The sequence below is a fragment of the Capronia epimyces genome (genome assembly GCF_000585565.1).
Source record: "Capronia epimyces CBS 606.96 chromosome Unknown aczIQ-supercont1.1, whole genome shotgun sequence".
NCBI lineage: Eukaryota > Fungi > Ascomycota > Eurotiomycetes > Chaetothyriales > Herpotrichiellaceae > Capronia > Capronia epimyces.
The window spans coordinates 3,086,269-3,102,122 of record NW_006912904.1 but is presented as its reverse complement, the minus strand read 5'-3'; the positions used below and the strand labels follow the sequence as shown (position 1 = coordinate 3,102,122).

At 54.1% G+C, this 15,854-nt stretch overlaps 5 protein-coding genes across 5 annotated transcripts; 3 read left to right on the top strand and 2 right to left on the bottom strand.

Moving 5' to 3' along the window:
• Positions 1-56: 56 nt before the first annotated feature.
• Positions 57-1,578, top strand: A1O3_01135 (uncharacterized protein; the record flags this gene model as incomplete). The annotated part of the gene is made up of 2 exons (XM_007731283.1): positions 57-182; positions 502-1,578. The coding sequence occupies 2 exons, from the start codon at positions 57-59 to the stop codon at positions 1,576-1,578; spliced, it is 1,203 nt and encodes a 400-aa protein (XP_007729473.1).
• Positions 1,579-5,450: 3,872 nt separating this feature from the next.
• A1O3_01134 (uncharacterized protein) lies at positions 5,451-7,688 on the top strand (the record flags this gene model as incomplete). The annotated part of the gene is made up of 1 exon (XM_007731282.1): positions 5,451-7,688. One exon carries the CDS (start codon positions 5,451-5,453, stop codon positions 7,686-7,688), a length of 2,238 nt encoding a protein of 745 aa, XP_007729472.1.
• A 1,001-nt stretch (positions 7,689-8,689) lies between these two features.
• A1O3_01133 (uncharacterized protein) lies at positions 8,690-11,929 on the bottom strand (the record flags this gene model as incomplete). The annotated part of the gene is made up of 2 exons (XM_007731281.1): positions 8,690-10,947; positions 10,999-11,929. 2 exons carry the CDS (start codon positions 11,927-11,929, stop codon positions 8,690-8,692), a joined length of 3,189 nt encoding a protein of 1,062 aa, XP_007729471.1.
• A 919-nt stretch (positions 11,930-12,848) lies between these two features.
• A1O3_01132 (uncharacterized protein) lies at positions 12,849-13,526 on the bottom strand (the record flags this gene model as incomplete). The annotated part of the gene is made up of 1 exon (XM_007731280.1): positions 12,849-13,526. The coding sequence occupies one exon, from the start codon at positions 13,524-13,526 to the stop codon at positions 12,849-12,851; it is 678 nt and encodes a 225-aa protein (XP_007729470.1).
• Positions 13,527-13,852: 326 nt separating this feature from the next.
• Positions 13,853-15,710, top strand: A1O3_01131 (uncharacterized protein; the record flags this gene model as incomplete). Its single annotated transcript, XM_007731279.1, has 2 exons — positions 13,853-14,308; positions 14,355-15,710. 2 exons carry the CDS (start codon positions 13,853-13,855, stop codon positions 15,708-15,710), a joined length of 1,812 nt encoding a protein of 603 aa, XP_007729469.1.
• Between the last annotated feature and the right edge of the window lie 144 nt (positions 15,711-15,854).

Genomic DNA, 15,854 nt, shown 5'->3' with positions numbered 1-15,854 from the left:
GTGTGCGCGTACAGCGCCCTAGTCAATAAGACAGAGATAATACATAATTCGACGATATGGGGGACGCCGGCCCCCAGACACCGCCGTTGGGCTTGACAGAGGGCGCTGCCGCGTTGGACTCGCTAGGGTTGCAGGATGCACCTCCGCCGAGGGAGATCAAAGTCCTCGTTACGGGATTCGGGGTAGGTGATTCTCATCTTCTTTCTGTCCAATGTTGCATGGTGAATCTCTTCGTTCTGTCCAGTGGTGCATGGTGAAACTCTAGCCGTCATTGAATGTCCAGTCTGAATAATGCGATCATGTCTACGCTCGATTCAAGCAAAGGATACGACTATAGGAGACTCAATTGCTCGATCGAGACAGGGTATCAACAATGGAGATATGCCAACACTTGCATCGTCGCCGGTAGATTCGATTTCTCAAGGCGAAAGGAGCCCGCCCGCCTCATTCACCCTTCCAAATGAATCGCAAACTATGGCATACTGACTTCTCTCTCGCCAGCCGTTCAAATCTTTCCTCATCAACCCGTCATGGCTCATCGCTTCTGCTCTCCCCAGCGAACTTTACCCGTCGACGAACCCGTCAGCTCCTCGCGCATATAAAATCACCCTCATAGTCCATCCATCAGCGATCCGCGTCTCCTACAGCACAGTCTCCAAGATCGTGCCATCCTTGATCTCGCAGCACGACCCGGACTTCATTCTTCACATCGGCGTCGCCGGCGGACGCGATTGCTATTCCCTGGAAACCCGTGCACATCGCGACGGGTATCGGATAAAAGACGTTGACGACGCGGATGGATTTCCCCGGAGTGAGAGTCACTGGAAGAAAGAAGGGGTGCCGGATCTCCTGTCTGTGGGTTGGGATGAATCTGAAGTGATGAGGAGATGGGAGCGCGGGGTCCAGACGGGCCTCAAGGAGCGTGGATTTCTAGGGCCTGTGTCGCAAACGGACTCCACCACGTTGACAACTAGTACGTCTTCTCCCTCACTTGACAATGCTGTGGGCTTGAACGCGAACTCGAACTCGATATGGGGCTCAAGCACCACCGCGACCAATATTGCCGCTGCCGTTGCCACAGCAAGAGCGGAAGGACATAGGAGAAGGGGCGTGGTTAAGTTGTCGCGCGATGCCGGCCGGTTTCTATGCGAGTACGCACTCTTTGAAAGTCTGAGTTTTCGCTGGATCGATGCTCATCGGTATATACACCCACATTCACACCCACATCATCAGCACACAAAGACAGAGGCAGAGGCCAAAACCGAAGCCGAAGCCCAAGCCCAAGCCGAGTCCGAGGTCGACGTCGAGGTCGAGGCGCGCAAGAAACAGCTCGCTCTTGAACGTCTCGGCAAAGTCGCCTTCCTGCACGTTCCGGGCTGGACGGGCGTCGAAGACATCAACCGCGGGCTCCTAGTCGCAGAAGAAGCCATCCGCGCCCTCATCGGGAGCTGGGAGGATGGGTTCCGCAAGAACATGGGCGTTGGCTCTGGCGCTGGTCCTGGCTCTGGTGTCGTAGAGGTGCCGTTGGATGGGCGAGCGTTTACTACCCAGCATTCCGAGTCTCACGGTCAGGGCTAGAGTGAGAGTTCGGGCTAAAGGGATGGCTTGTTACTGTTGCTGGGGGCGATGGCACGGCTGGAGAGCCTCACTTGGTGCCGGGGCGTTGTTGGCGAGGGCGAGGGCGTGAGCTTGAACGTGAGCGAGAGCAAGAGCAAGAGCTGGAGCTGGAGCTGGAGCTGAGCATTACTGATACATGAAACGTCGATCTGAGTAGCTAGCTACCCTACCACACCCGACCGGTGTGAAGACTCTCGGAGAGTGTGATTGTGAGCGTGCGTTCGTTCGTTCGTTCGTTCGTACCCAGACAGTCGAGTGGATTCGATTCGAAATTCTTCTTTCCGTACCTAGGTATATACTGAAATAGATACTATAGACAGCAACAACAAGCACATAAGGTACCTAATACCTAGTACCTACCTATCCGCTACCTAAGGTAGTCCTGGTCCTAGTCCTGGTTCTGGTCCTTACGTGTAATATCAAGTATAATGGTGTATACCTAGGTCAGGGTCCAATATATGTACTAGGCACCTACCTTACTTAGTATATAGTACTCCGTATGCCATATGGATGATGGGAATTGCGCAATCGTTACGGAGTACGGTTAGGTGGGAACTCCTCCCGAAGTCGAAGTCCTGTAATTATGTACCTTATGTATAGGTATATTAACACCAACACCAGCACCAACATTAACATTAGGCCCATCTCCCAACTCTACACCCCCAACCCACCTACCTGCAAGTACAGTATTACTCCGTACTCCGTACACTGTACAGTACAGTCATGTCCTCCGCCTACGTAACCAAGGTTGTGCCTAGGTATAGGTAGGTACCTAGGCACCTAAGGTAACATACAGAAAACGGATACTCCGTAGCCTGTTGCCTCCTACTTAACCATACCTATACAGCTTCGGAGACAGGTGAGCTGTGTGAAAGACAGTATCATGTCCGGATATAGTAGCTCAGCTCTGTTCGGTTGTTTCCTTCGGCTCCGTGAATGCCATCCCGAGCGCCTGGACTGCGTCGTGGTGGAGGGCAAGACGGCCGATCTTAATGCAAGAACCGTAATTACAGCACGGAGTATGGAGTATGGAGGATCCGTACATGCTCTGTGTTACGGGTATCGATAAGCAAGGACCTGATAGGTATGCTCTGTGTGTTACGCGTATCTACTATCGATAAACGATATGGTTACTGTAAGGCTTCAGGATGGAGCAGTCTATGCGGTAATCCTGTACTCAGTACTGTACTATTCGTGGCGCGTCAGGCCGAGCACCCCATACATACTAGAGAACAGAAGATAGAAGTTCCTACTAGACCAGCCGAGACTCTGCATCCCTCATTACCCGGCCAGGCAAGGAGGGTTCGGAACAAATCCATGGTTCCGGAAGACATTGTTCGGGTCGGTAAGGAGGCCAGACCCTCCCACAAAGGGATTGTGATGATCTCTCTCTCTCTTCACCATGGCGGACGAGGAACGGAAAAAGACTCCAACGTCACCTTTTGACACATTGTTTTATTTATATGCAGGCCAATGGAGGCCCTCTACGTCCTATAATCTCTCGCCAGCCCAACATCCGTCAAGGTGGTTTCAGGATGGAGATGTGAGGTCATTCATATTTCGGCGAGGGAGGATCAGAGTTTCGGGCTCGCACACAGGTGGACAGCCCACAATGGATCTCATGCAAAGGGAAGTTTGTTGAAGCCTGAATCCTAGTCGACAAACTGATGTGAGGAGCGTGGGGTCGATTGAGGTCAACACAGAATGTTTAGGTGACAGCAAGTTCAGGCTTCAAGTCGACTAGAGAAGTAACGGAGACCAAAGATTGGCCATGGCAAACACGAGCGAGGTGGATGAAGTTGATCGGACAGCCATTCATGTTCGGGAGGCGCCGAGCTTGTCTAGCGTGTCACTGTCGCGTTTCTCTGTCTACAATATGACGCGTCAGTTTGGCCGGGGGAAGGCGTACGTACCTATACCTTAGGTATACTAAACTACTGCACACTCGGGTCATGGGAAGAGCACATTAACCTCGCGTTGCCTCTCCCATAACCTCATGCTGAAGACCACGATGCCACGCAATACATGTATCCATGGTCCGCAGACAAGTGCATGAGGCAAAACATGTGGCCTGCTGATAGTTGATAGTTGCAGCACGAGGACGCGCGAGTCTGTGCTCTGCAGGAGACAAGCAAGAGAGGGTTGGAGAGCGAATAGTTCGACTGTAGCTGTTGTAGCAGTCGCCAGCTGGAGTGGATTTGACGTGCAGTCAGTGGAGGAAGGTTTGCACAGGGTGGGTTGGACGAGAGACTCGGGCAGACAATGGCGAGATCGACGGCGGAGGGCGGAGGACGGAGGGCCAGGTTCGAATCGAAGTCAAGACGACGATGGATGGAATCCACTTGGATGCAGGTGAGACAAGGACGAATATCGAATACCTGGAAGAGAGGATGGTAGAGGCAGAGGGAGAGGCAGAGCTGTACGGATACAGTGTATGGAGTATGGAGTACGGATACATGCTGCCTACGAACTGATATCAACTACGCTGCGCCAGCACTGGACGTGAAGCCGGTGCCTGCGCCTGCGCCTGCGCTGGCTGCTATACGGAGTCCCATCGCTGCTGTATACTGCTACTTCGGATGAGATACAACTTGCTCTACCACTCTCTCATCTCTTCTCTCTCTCTGCTCTCTCCTTTTCCATCATGGTTCATCCTCATCAACTCACTCGCTTCTACCCTCTTCATCCATCATCATTGTTTGTTTGTTGTGACTCCGCCTGTCACCCCTCCGTCGTTCACCCTTCGCCTCCCTAAACCAACCCATTCCTCTCCACTCTGCCTCACCAGCATCCTAGGCGCCGGACTGGCTGGCGACTACTGTAGCTGCACTGCACTGCAGCGCACGCACCGCCCGTGTCTCGCCTCCAAGTTCCTCTTCGCTGGGATCCTCCCTCGGGGGCCCAACAGGCTGTTCAGGCCCTTCCAAGCGCCAGATCTGACTTCAACCTCGCCCCTGGCACCCTGGACTTTGGCAGTTCTTTGGGTCAACTTGCCGTGTCATACTGTACTCTGCTACTGACCGACTGCCTCTCCCTCTGTCTGTCTCGAATCCACCGCCAGCAAAATATCCACCGCCACCACTACCACCACCACGACTACTGCAGTCCCGCGCCCACCCACTGTGCGACCCTCCTCCCTCGCGCGCTCTCGCTCTTCCTCTCGCCTCCTCGACACTACTCAGCCCGTCCAACTGCCAACTGCCTACTGCCTTCAACATTCCAATCCTCCACCACATCAACAAACCCTTTTCTTCCTTCACGTCAGCCTGTAAACAGAGCAGAACCTAAGGCCAACACCAATTCGACTACAGTTTCGACATTATTTCTTCCACCACTCCCTCTTCTCTCACCTATACTAGTACTCCATACTCGCAGCGCTCACCACCTACTACTCGGTCGTAGTCCATACCCCGGCCAAGCCCCAAATTTCCCCTACGCTCTCCCAGCCACCGCATTTTGCAGTCCACACTCTCACTCTCGCTTATGGTCCTCGCAGCCGGCGCGTCCTTCAACACGTCTCTCCTGTCGCAATCCACCACCAACACTTGTTTTCGGTCGCTGTCATCCTACACGTCTTGAGACACTCGCTCTCCGTCGCTCGACGTACAGTTCTACCCCGTACCGCCGTGGCGCTGTCGATCTGTCTCCGGCGCGCATCCTTCCACCGGGTCGACCGCATAACCGCATAACCGAATCCACGCGCGCGCACAGCATGAGCTCGTGAACACTTCGCATACGGACCAGACCTGCAGGATTCTGGTCTTTGCAGCTTGCATCGCCCTTGGCGTCTGTGTTTCGAGTCCAAACCCATCTTTGCGCGCTCGCTCGCGACCATGGCCGACCGTGAAACCTCCCCGACTCTCATGGCCTCGTCTGCGCAACGCAAGCCACACATGTCCATAACCCTCCCTCGAAACTTCGCGCCGTTGCGTCTTGATGTCGGCGACGACCCTAAAACGCCCGATCAGACCTTCGCCGAACTCAAACTGCCTCCTCCGCCGCGTCACTCGACCTGCCGCATCCGCCGGACGAGAGTTAACCTCGACAACTTCCAGACGCGTAACAACGCTCTACCAGCCACGCTCTTCGCTTCAGACATCCCCATTCCTTCCAGCGCCCAGTCTACGCAGGCCGAATTCGACTCGGACGCCGACATTGTGTTACCCTCCGTCGAAGCACACCATGCTTGGACGCGACCAACCTACACCCACAGTCTGACCGACCCTTCTCCCAGTGACCGGCTCAAACTGTTGGCAGCCAGAGATTCACAACTTCCACGGACACCTGTGGCGCAAACAAAAGTCGTTACTGCAGAATACAAGCACAGTGCATGGGACATGCATCGTTCTTCGTCCGAATGTTCCATTCGTTCCGACTCGTCTGGATCGTGGTCGGAAGCCTTTACAACCCGCCCAACTTCGTTTGACGGCAGTGCTACCAGCCCCGATCTCGAGTCGCACGATCCATTTTGCCTGACCAAAGTCAACATTATCCCTGACACTCCGTCAAGGAGAAGCAAAAAGCTCCGGATCAATACCCTCACGTCCAAAGCCAACGTCCCGTGGAGCATTGAGATGGACAATCATTTGTTCAATGTCTATCAAATGTATCTGGCCGATCCGACCGTGACTCCCTTCAAAACGGTGCCAGGAAGCATTCCTCCCACCGGGGTCTGTCATCGAGTGGCCAGAAGGGCCAAAGAAACTTGGCCCCGGGCAAGCAGGATCTCGAGACCGATCGTTCGGAGATACAAGATGCGAAATGTCATTGAAAGCCGTGGGTTTGTCAGGGACAAGACCCCCGAACCCAACGACTTCCTACGCACCGACAACAATGATGCAAGGGGTGTTTGGCCATCCGAGTCGGCGACGCGGAGACGGCTGAAACAATTATGCAAGGAAAAGTTCACCATCACGGCCCACTACCAACGACTGCGCGAGTCCAGGAGTCCGTCACCCTTCCGTGACCAATTCAGCCGACGGCCCTCGTCGAGATTGACTCGGTCCATATCTCAACAGGACGATGATCCCGATGCATCCACTACCTACGCCACCAGAGAGCTGGGAATTTCTCTCGTGGCCAGTGGTGCAACGGCGCCCCTGGCTCAGCTAGTGACGGGTGATTCTCCTCCCACTGAGCAGATGTCGGATGATTGGTTCAACACTCCTCTAAACAACAACACTTCCGACGCCATGGCACTCTCGACTCCTGCAGGTTTGGGCATCGAGAGCGAAGCGGACAAGCTGAAGGTTGCGAGCAGCATTCCCCGTCTCGCATCGCCATTCAATTACAGCACGTGGGGTGGTTCGAGTAATGCCAATCCCAAACACCGTCGACATATCAGTCACAACCAGTTCGGAACTATCCACGCGACCGGGTCGAGATTACTGTCACCGTTCAAGTTGGAGACGGATATGTCTCTCAATGTCAACAAGCGACGAGCGCAGCACAATCTGGAGGACGAGTTAAGCCCCAGCGGGAGTAATATCAACAAGAAGTTAGATGCGAATCTCACTTTGGAGGTTCCAACCCCGGCCACGTTCGAGCCAAAACCCCCGGGTCGCCCAGAGTTGATTTTCACTGGGGCCGGCGACATCACTCAACGGAGGATACGCGTTCGAAATCGGGGTGCGACGTTGGGTGCTGTGAATGATCGGGAACACATTGAACGCATGTTCACCCCACCCACCCTACATACCCCTGCCACGGAGGATTCAGGAATCCCGCCCGTTCCGGCCTTGCCTCCGTCTCTTACAGCCCTGGCAAATCCCGCGGGTCCTGCTTTCTCATCCAGTCTCGCTCCCCCCGAGCTCGATCCGACTCAGAAACGTCTTGGGAGTCCCTTCGAGCTCGATCCGACTAAGCGAAGCTATCGTGCAAAGAATCCTCGACATGTGCCGAGCATGAGCGATCCTTTCATCAACACCAGTGCTTTTGCAACCGCGCCCAGCCATGGCCATACCAGTAGTATGAGCATTGGCGAGAGGTTGGACATGTTTAGCACTTTCCACACAAGTCACTACCAGAGACAGGTGTCGGATCAACCTCCCAAGGACGATCCTTTTGCCTGACTGACGAGTGTTCTTGGACAGAGATGAAGTAGCCAGTTCTGGTGTTGGTGACTTCTCCCTTCCTTTATGTTTTGGGCCGGGCACCGTGAAATGGCGTTGAGCGTGATTTCTCGTGGAGGATTGGCATGGTCGTCTGTCTGACTTGAGCGGAGATGGTGTTGGTGGGAGTTCCTGGCATCAAGGGGAAGCGTGACATTTTGCATGATCAGGACGGAAATCAGAATCAGAACACACAAAGAGCGAGAGACAAGACAACAGCATTGACGTGACTGAAAAGAAGAAATACAGCTCCGAGCTTGGGTGACAGAAAGTCCTAACGAGTATGGAGAAGTCGGGGACTAGGCGGTGGCTATTACGCGCATTGCATTTGGTCCAGTGTTGAGGGTAGGGTTAGGGTTCTGAGGCCACATGGAGGCGGAACAGCAGCGATTGTATGCAGCATTTGGGGAACATGGCCGGCCGTGCAATAATAGCTGATATGGACGATGGAGTTGCTAGCTGCCTTGACGAGATGACGAACTTTCTTGACATATGGAAAAATGGACCACGAATCAATGAGCCTTCTGTTTGTTTCTTGCTCGTTACTCCGAGTAGGGTGTCTGTAGCACTGTGAGTGACACTGAACACTGTAGCATTGCCCGCGCTCAGTCGAGCATGTTCCTCGCACTAGGAATGGCTGAAATGAAGGCTTTCCATTTCGAGGCTGTCATGGGCGGCCGCCGCCGCCTCCAATTGTGAACTCTTGCTCTCAACTATACTGTTCTTATTTATTTCCTTAGCTGAGATGAATGACGGAGAAGACTTGTAGCAGTGGCAGTAGCAGTAGCAGTGGCAGAAGAGCTTTTTCCTAAACCCTAAGGGTAGCTAAGGGTAGGCTATATACGTACGTACGAGCTGCATTAGTTACTACATAGCAAGTCAAGTCGTTTCCTCCCTTCCCTTCCTTTCGCTTCATTTCCCTTCCCTTCCCTTGCTGACGCTGACGCTGACGCTGACGCTCCTCAACTTGCCAACTTCTCCCTCACACTCTGACACCAATTGTTCCAATCAGTAAAAAAACCCGGGACGACTCGGCACCGCTTGTCGGTCAACTGGCGCAGCCTGGTCTCCGCGTAGACGTCCACCAGGTCTCGGACGCGGCTCGGGTCGGCCTTGACCACGGCTTTGGCCACAAGAATGCTCGTCTGGCCGGCGACGCTGGAATGGAGGTTGGACGACTCCTTTCCCGCTTCGGCGTGGATGGCTCTCAGCGTGTCGAGGGCATGAGCGATCTTGATCTTGGATTCTGCCTTTGCCTCCGCCTTGGCCTCTGCCTTCGCCGCCGCTGTCAGATCCGGCACATTGGCCCCTTTGGCGCGAGAGCAGAACTGTTGGAGCATGTTGCATGCGCGATCGGCCAATTGCTTGGTGCGCGTGCTGCGCACCAGGGTCAGGAGCGGCAGGATCAGGTCGAGGGTCAGGGCGTTGTGCTGCTGGTGCTTCAGGTACGAGTCGATCAGGTCGAGCACGCGGTTCTTGAAGTTGACCACGTTCTCTCGCGCGTCCTTGGCCGTCTTTTTCTTGTGCGTGTTGGATTGTTGCTCGTTCCGCGCCCGGAAAACCTCGGCCAGCTTCGTGTCCAGCTCCATCATTTCGTCGTCGTTCATGTCTGCATCCGATGAGTCGGAGCTGTCGCCATCGGCCGCGACGTCGTCTTGGTCGAGTCGTCGAGTGCCGAGAGCAGACGCCAGCGCGGCGTCAAATTTGGCTAGTTCTTCATCTTCCCCATCTTCCCCATCTTCCTCGTCTTCTCCATCCTCGTCGTCGTCGTCGTCCGACGTGGCTGCCGACTCTGCGCTGGACTCGGACGACGAATCTTCATCTTCGCCAGATTCGTCTTCGTCCGACACGGATTCAACCTCTACGTCAGAGTCGAGTTCCTCCACGTCCGAGTCAACGCTCGTCCCATCCTCCATGACGACGTCTTCTGCTTGGAACATTTCTTGCTGGCCCTGAGCGTTCTCTTTCGTTTTCAAAACCCGACACAACGATTCGAGCCCTTGGGCCGTGATGTGTGGAGCAAAAGCGTCGAAGATTTGGACCGAGATCCGTCTCAGGAACTTGGACGGCTTGGAGGAAAAGCTGAGGATTATCTCGACAATGGCATCAATCGACTCGGCTTCTACACCTCTGTCGGATTTGCTGTGCTTCTTCGAATCCAAACGCTGGTGGTGTTGAAGGAGCTCCTGCAGTATTTCCACCGCGTCACTTTCTCCGAGGTAGATCTGAAAGAGCACCACAGAGTACAACAGGCACAAGCCATCTGAAAATGTCGGGAAAGTCTCGGTGGCAGTATCGTTAGCAGCTTTGGCGCCCTTTTGGCGTTCTGTCGGCTTCTTGACCGGGACCTGGCTGGACACGGCGAACGTGGTGTGGATACTCGCGAGCTTGCGCCAACCTTCCTGCACGATGTCTGCGATACCATCGTCGAACATAGACGGCCTCGATTTCAGGCTCTGTTCTAGCTGGTGAATATGGAGGACGGTGTGCAGCAGGATGTCGGCCCCGGCTGGGCCCAGCCTCAGTGCTTGTTCGAAAGCCAAAGCAAGGCGCTCTTTCATGAACTCTAGTGCTTCGGGTAGGATGGCAGCTCTGAGGCCATCGCCATGGCCATTCTTCGTCGAAGCATCCAAATGGGTCACTTGTCCGGCCCAAGAGCCTGTAATTGTTTTCGCAAGCTGGGTCTTGTGCTCGTCGATGGTGCGCTCTGGTTTTGCTTTTTGTTCTGAACCTCGCAGTAAGGCCGAGACCAATTTGGATTCTAGGCTGATGATGGTCTTCTGCCGAGTCAAGGTCGCCTTGTCGTCCTCGTCAGGCCGTGACGTTCTGAGCAGTGATTCTAGAGTCAACAGGATAGCGTTCAGGACACGAGGATCATTCACGTCCACCAGGCTTTGGAAAGTCTTGGACTTCGTAAGTTGGTCAAAGTCACCATACGAGACACTCTCCAGGAGAGCCCGGACGCAGGCACCCGCCAGCCCAAACCCAGGAGCACTGTCATCATCGGCAACTAGGCGGGTGTGAAAGATCTGGGCGACTTTCAATGCGTGTTTCTGGAGATATCTTTCCGGACTCTTGAGGGAATTGGCCAAATAATGCGTGGCTTGAGGTGTGAACGTGTACTGCAGCAGTTTCTGGGGAGCTCTCTCAAACACTTTCGTCCAGACAGCGAACCCCCAAGATCTCCTCTCAGTGCTGCTGGATGGCGAGAAAAGACTTTCTGTCAATCTGTCAGTCGGAGATCAAGGCAGCATACTTGACTTTCACTCACTATCCACGGCCGTGTCCCAGAACAGGTTGAACGAGATCCTGTTGGGTTTGTCTTTGGCATCTTCTCGAAACAACTCATCCAGCACAACATCCCAGGCAAAATGTAGGCTGGCTGACCATCTCGCCGAGCCCTGAGGTTCCAGCTCCTTGTCTGCTTGGTCCGATTGTGCTCGAGCATCTTTGAGAACATCGGCCAGCACATTGACATCCTTCTTCGCCAACGGGTCGCCGTTCTTCCAGACCCATTTTGGCAGCTTGGCAGCGGGAAACAGTCTCTCTGCCGTCAACCATATGGCAACTCCTTCGGGGGTGCGGACCAGTTTATGGGCGGCTAGCCTTTCAATTACCTCGACTGCAAACGCATCTGGTAAGCTGTCACGATTGGAAGCAAGGCAGGTGGCTAAGATCCATCCACATTCCCGCCGGAGCCAGGGCTTCTTTGTTGCCACGCCACAGATCAGATCCAGGAGGCGCTTCCAGGCCGCCAGATCGGGATCGGGCTTCTTCCAGAGTATGCCGGCCTTCAAGACAGCATCGGCGCCAAATACTCGCCCGAAGTAGTGATCACGTTCATCCTGGCCAGTCGTGCCGCCTTCTGGGACAGTCTGAGCCTCGAGGATGTCGATCAGGGCAGAGACCGACAAGTGGTCTTGGTCTTCCGTGTTTGCTTCGGGGCCCAAGGGCAATTGCGAGAGCAGTTCGGTCAGGGCGACGGAGAAACCAAGACGAGCCGCCTTGCGTCCACTGCATAGACCCCGGAAGAGACGGGTCAGGATGGTGCGGGTCTGCTCGTGGCTGGTGACGCCGGGCTTGAAGATTGTCGACACTAGAGTATGGGCGCCCTTGAGACGGACAGACTCTTTGTCGTCGGCCAGCTGCTCATAGACATTGACGAGCTCGACGTCGACTTCTCTCTTCCGCTTTTTCGACATCTTGCCGGCAGAGGCAGAGGAGCAGAGGGGCAGATATCGCTCTCGGGTCGGAGTGTAGACGGTTTAGATGGCCTGGAAGAAAGGTTCAGGCTGAGGACATCTACTTAGCACCCGGTGCCTCAGTACATGTGGGCTGTAGTAGGTATGTCTTATGTATGCAGGTTTGAAGAATGAAGATGAAGAAGCGCTTGGCACGACTTTTTTATGCCAAGCCTCCGACCACCGATGTCCGCGGAGCCAGTCACATGATTCGTTTCAAATAGGACTGTTTACTCTGTCCTCTGTCACAATACCTGCCCTTTTATAGGTAAGGTCCGCTGTACACAGTCCAGTCTATTAGAGAAATACCCTTGGATTTGACTGCAGTGCAGTGAAATTGAGATTTCCAGGGTGACTGAGACCGGACTGGCTGGCACGCCAAGGGAGAGTGCCAATCCATTCCTGAGAGATCCGGCTCTCAAACTCTGAACTCCAGCATGGCCATCTCCGTCACGATCATGTGTAGCTTCGTTGATGTAAGAGGGTCTAGGGGGAGAGGATTTGTGGTTGCGGCTGTGGCTGTGGCTGTGTCGTCGCTTCGTCTTCGGCGGTCACAACTCCTACTGGGACGTCAGCAGAGGGGTTCCTTGATCTCAAGTATGACACGGGCATCCCTGGTCTCGTCGAGAAGGGTGTTCTGAGAGCACGAGCACTGAGCAGTGGTAGCACTTACGGGCCGTTCCGCCTTTGATCAAGTCAACTATCACCCTTTCCAACTCCTCGGCCTCCTTCTGGATACTCTGCTGCGACGGCCTCGGATGAACGAGGGTATAGTATGGTCTGTCGACGGCACTGCCATACCGAAACCTCTTGCCCATATTGACCAGTTTCCCGTTCACCCGGCATGTCAGATAAAACGGCTGGCCAGGGTGCTGGATGATCACTCCGGCGAACAGCCGCCCACGTCCTCGATGTCTGGGTTTTCCGCCACTGCCTTCCACATCCATTGTGCAGTGGTGTATAGTCCGAGCTCGTTGTTGGCCCAGTGGCTCTTGAACCGCCAGGAGCGCTCGACGTCTTTATCTTTGGTAGTCTTCAGTCCCATCCCGCCAATGCTGATACCACCGGCGCCCACTTGAGGCTGAACAAGCAGCTCATGGGCACTATGTTGAATCGTCGTCTTGCCCTTGAGGTTCTTTGGTGAGGGGGGCTCCAAGATAACAAGTGAGGGTTCTGCGTTCGGGGTGGCTGACACGGTTGCAGCTACTGTTGTGGTTGTAGGTGCGGTTGCGGTTGCGATTGTGGTTGGAGCGGGCACCAAACTCGGGTCGGCTTCCGCGAAGGACAATTCAAGAACGAGTTCTCTCAGCTTGAACCCATCTTGCTGGCGTGGATCGATAAGAAGCTGTAGCACTGCTGCGTCTTTGTCCCGGAGCTTGCCCCATTTCGAATTGTTGCCACGGAGAGCGCAGTTCACATATGCCTTGCCAAAAGTTCTCTCCCCCACCGCCGTGTCTACCCCGGCATGTGCCTGGCGAACTGGCCGTGGGAGCGACGCCTTACGCCTGGTGAACCATGTGGAATGCCTGATCCGGCTTCCCAGGTTAGGCTGCTCCATGGCTGTCTGGCATACTAAGCAGCATTCTAAGCAGGTTATGAGTTTATGAGTTACCGCCGGATGACCGACAGTCCTTCGGCCGCAGAAAGAAGTCTCCTGCGCCGGACAAGGCGAGGTCTGATTTGACCATAACCTCTACAGTCAGACACCAGGTAAACGCCAGTTTTCTCCTGGCACCCCCCTCGCCACCCTTGTAGATACGTCGGTGTCCCTGTCATACAGCATTTGGCGGGGGAGGGGTCAAGATCGAGGGGTCGACCGACTCTTCTTCATCTCAACTCCAGATCGTTACAAAGTCCGGCCGGCCCCTGAGGCAGTCAACACATATGGATCCTTCACCTTCCATCAAGGCGACCGAGGACCCTCCCATCACTCCGTCCAAGGACTTCGACTTCCAGTTGGAATTTGACATAGAAGAGGATATTGAAGGGGAACTAGAGGATTTTGTCCGCTTGGTCCGCCTCGGCCTCTTCAAAAAGGCACGAGAACACTTTTACCAAACGCTGGAGCCTCACCTGGACCTCTTCCCAATACTTGCCGAGTACGCAGAACTTCTCATATCAGAAAGTGCATACCAAGATTTACTCAGACTTCTCCCCCAGTCCCAGGAGCAGTGCGGCTTTTCGGATTCCGAATGGTGGCTCGTGAGGCTCCTTCAGGCCTGCGCACAGACCTATATACACAAAGTGAGAAGCCAGCCGACAGGTCTATACACAGCTCAAGCTTGGTACGATTCGCAAAGTCTAAATGATCTACAGGGTGTACAGGATGACGAGGTCAAGGTACGTTGTATCTAAATGGAAACGCCCTGTACTCACGGAACCCCAGCTGCAATGCTTAGAGATCTATCTACGCATCTTGGTTGAATTCGAAGAGTCAAAGCATCGCCAAAGCCTCACAGCGGATGTGGAGCGGTTGGTCTCTGTGCTTCTTCAGCAGGGAAAAGTTTGGGAGGCCCATAATCTCGTGGTCCTTCTTTTCAAGTTCCTCCATCCAAATTACGCTACCAATGTCTACGCCAAATTTTGTCACGGTATCCAACAGATCGACAATGTTGAAGAGGTCCATGTTGTTGCAAGATTAAGTGTTACAAATGCTTATCTTACTCGCACTCTGACCGTCCGTGGTCCCATATTTGTAGCGGAGAAGCAGCTACAAACGGCTACTGAAACGGCCGTGAAGGACCTCGCACAATTATTTGGAACGTGGGCCGAATGCGGGAGTTTCCATGCCCATGAATACATGAGGAACCTGGACCTTATGCAGCAACGTCAACGAGGGAGCTCAGATCGGCGACGAGACCAACCACGCATTATCCGGTTTGACAAATCTCACCGGGACACTCACAACGCCAGTCGCTCTACTCCTACGCCTCCTCCGCAAACTCCCGGGGTTCTCCCACAACCTACCAGCACTCGAGACCGAGATCTGCACCTAGATGAGGGCCTTCAGACTGGTCACGATGCTAGACGGGAATTCCTAGCTGTTGGAGAATTTCCGTATCGATCCGAGCTTGGTCCGATCCATTTCAATAATGCTGGCCTCCCACCTCAAATCCCCAAAGAGAAGCCACTCGGAGCGAAGCTTGGGACAAAAAGTCTTCCATCATCAACCTCAAGCAATGCAGATGTTACATCTTCGCGAAGGTATGACAAAGGGTCAACAAAATCGAAACCTGTGACTGGTTGGCCCAAGCCTAAGGATGATTCCCAAACCCTCCTCACTGAGGAGGAGACGCTAAGATCCGAAACGGAACGTCTACAAAAGGTGTCCCTGCAAGAAAGGGAGGATTCGGTACAGAAAGTCCCTACATCGAAACCATTGCAGGACCCCTTGCAGAAGATGCGTACAAGCCACGAGATGGAGTTACACGAGATAGAGTTCCGAAAACAAGATGCGGAGTTCCGAATACACGATCTGGACTTCCGAGAACAGAAGCGGGACTTCGGAGAACAGATGCGGGAGTTCCGAGAACGCAGGAGTAGGTTCCTAAGACCCGAGATGAACGTAGAATTCGATGCTCTGAAGAGGATCAAAGAGACTAGGAGGAGGACCCAAGAACACGAGAATAGGATCCGAGAACTCGAGAATAGGACCCAGGAATACGAGGAGAGGATCCAAGAACACGAGAATGGGACCCAAGAAATCGAAGAGAGGATCCAAGAATACGAGAATAGGACCTAAGAAGACGAGGAGAGGACCTAAGAACATAGGGGGTGGCTCCTAGGTCACAAGTCCTAAGAAAGAGCTAAGGGGTCTCTAAGAGTGGCTAGGGAGTTGGCTAGGGATACTCTATAACATCGTAGAAGTCGCCTAGAAGGGGAGAGG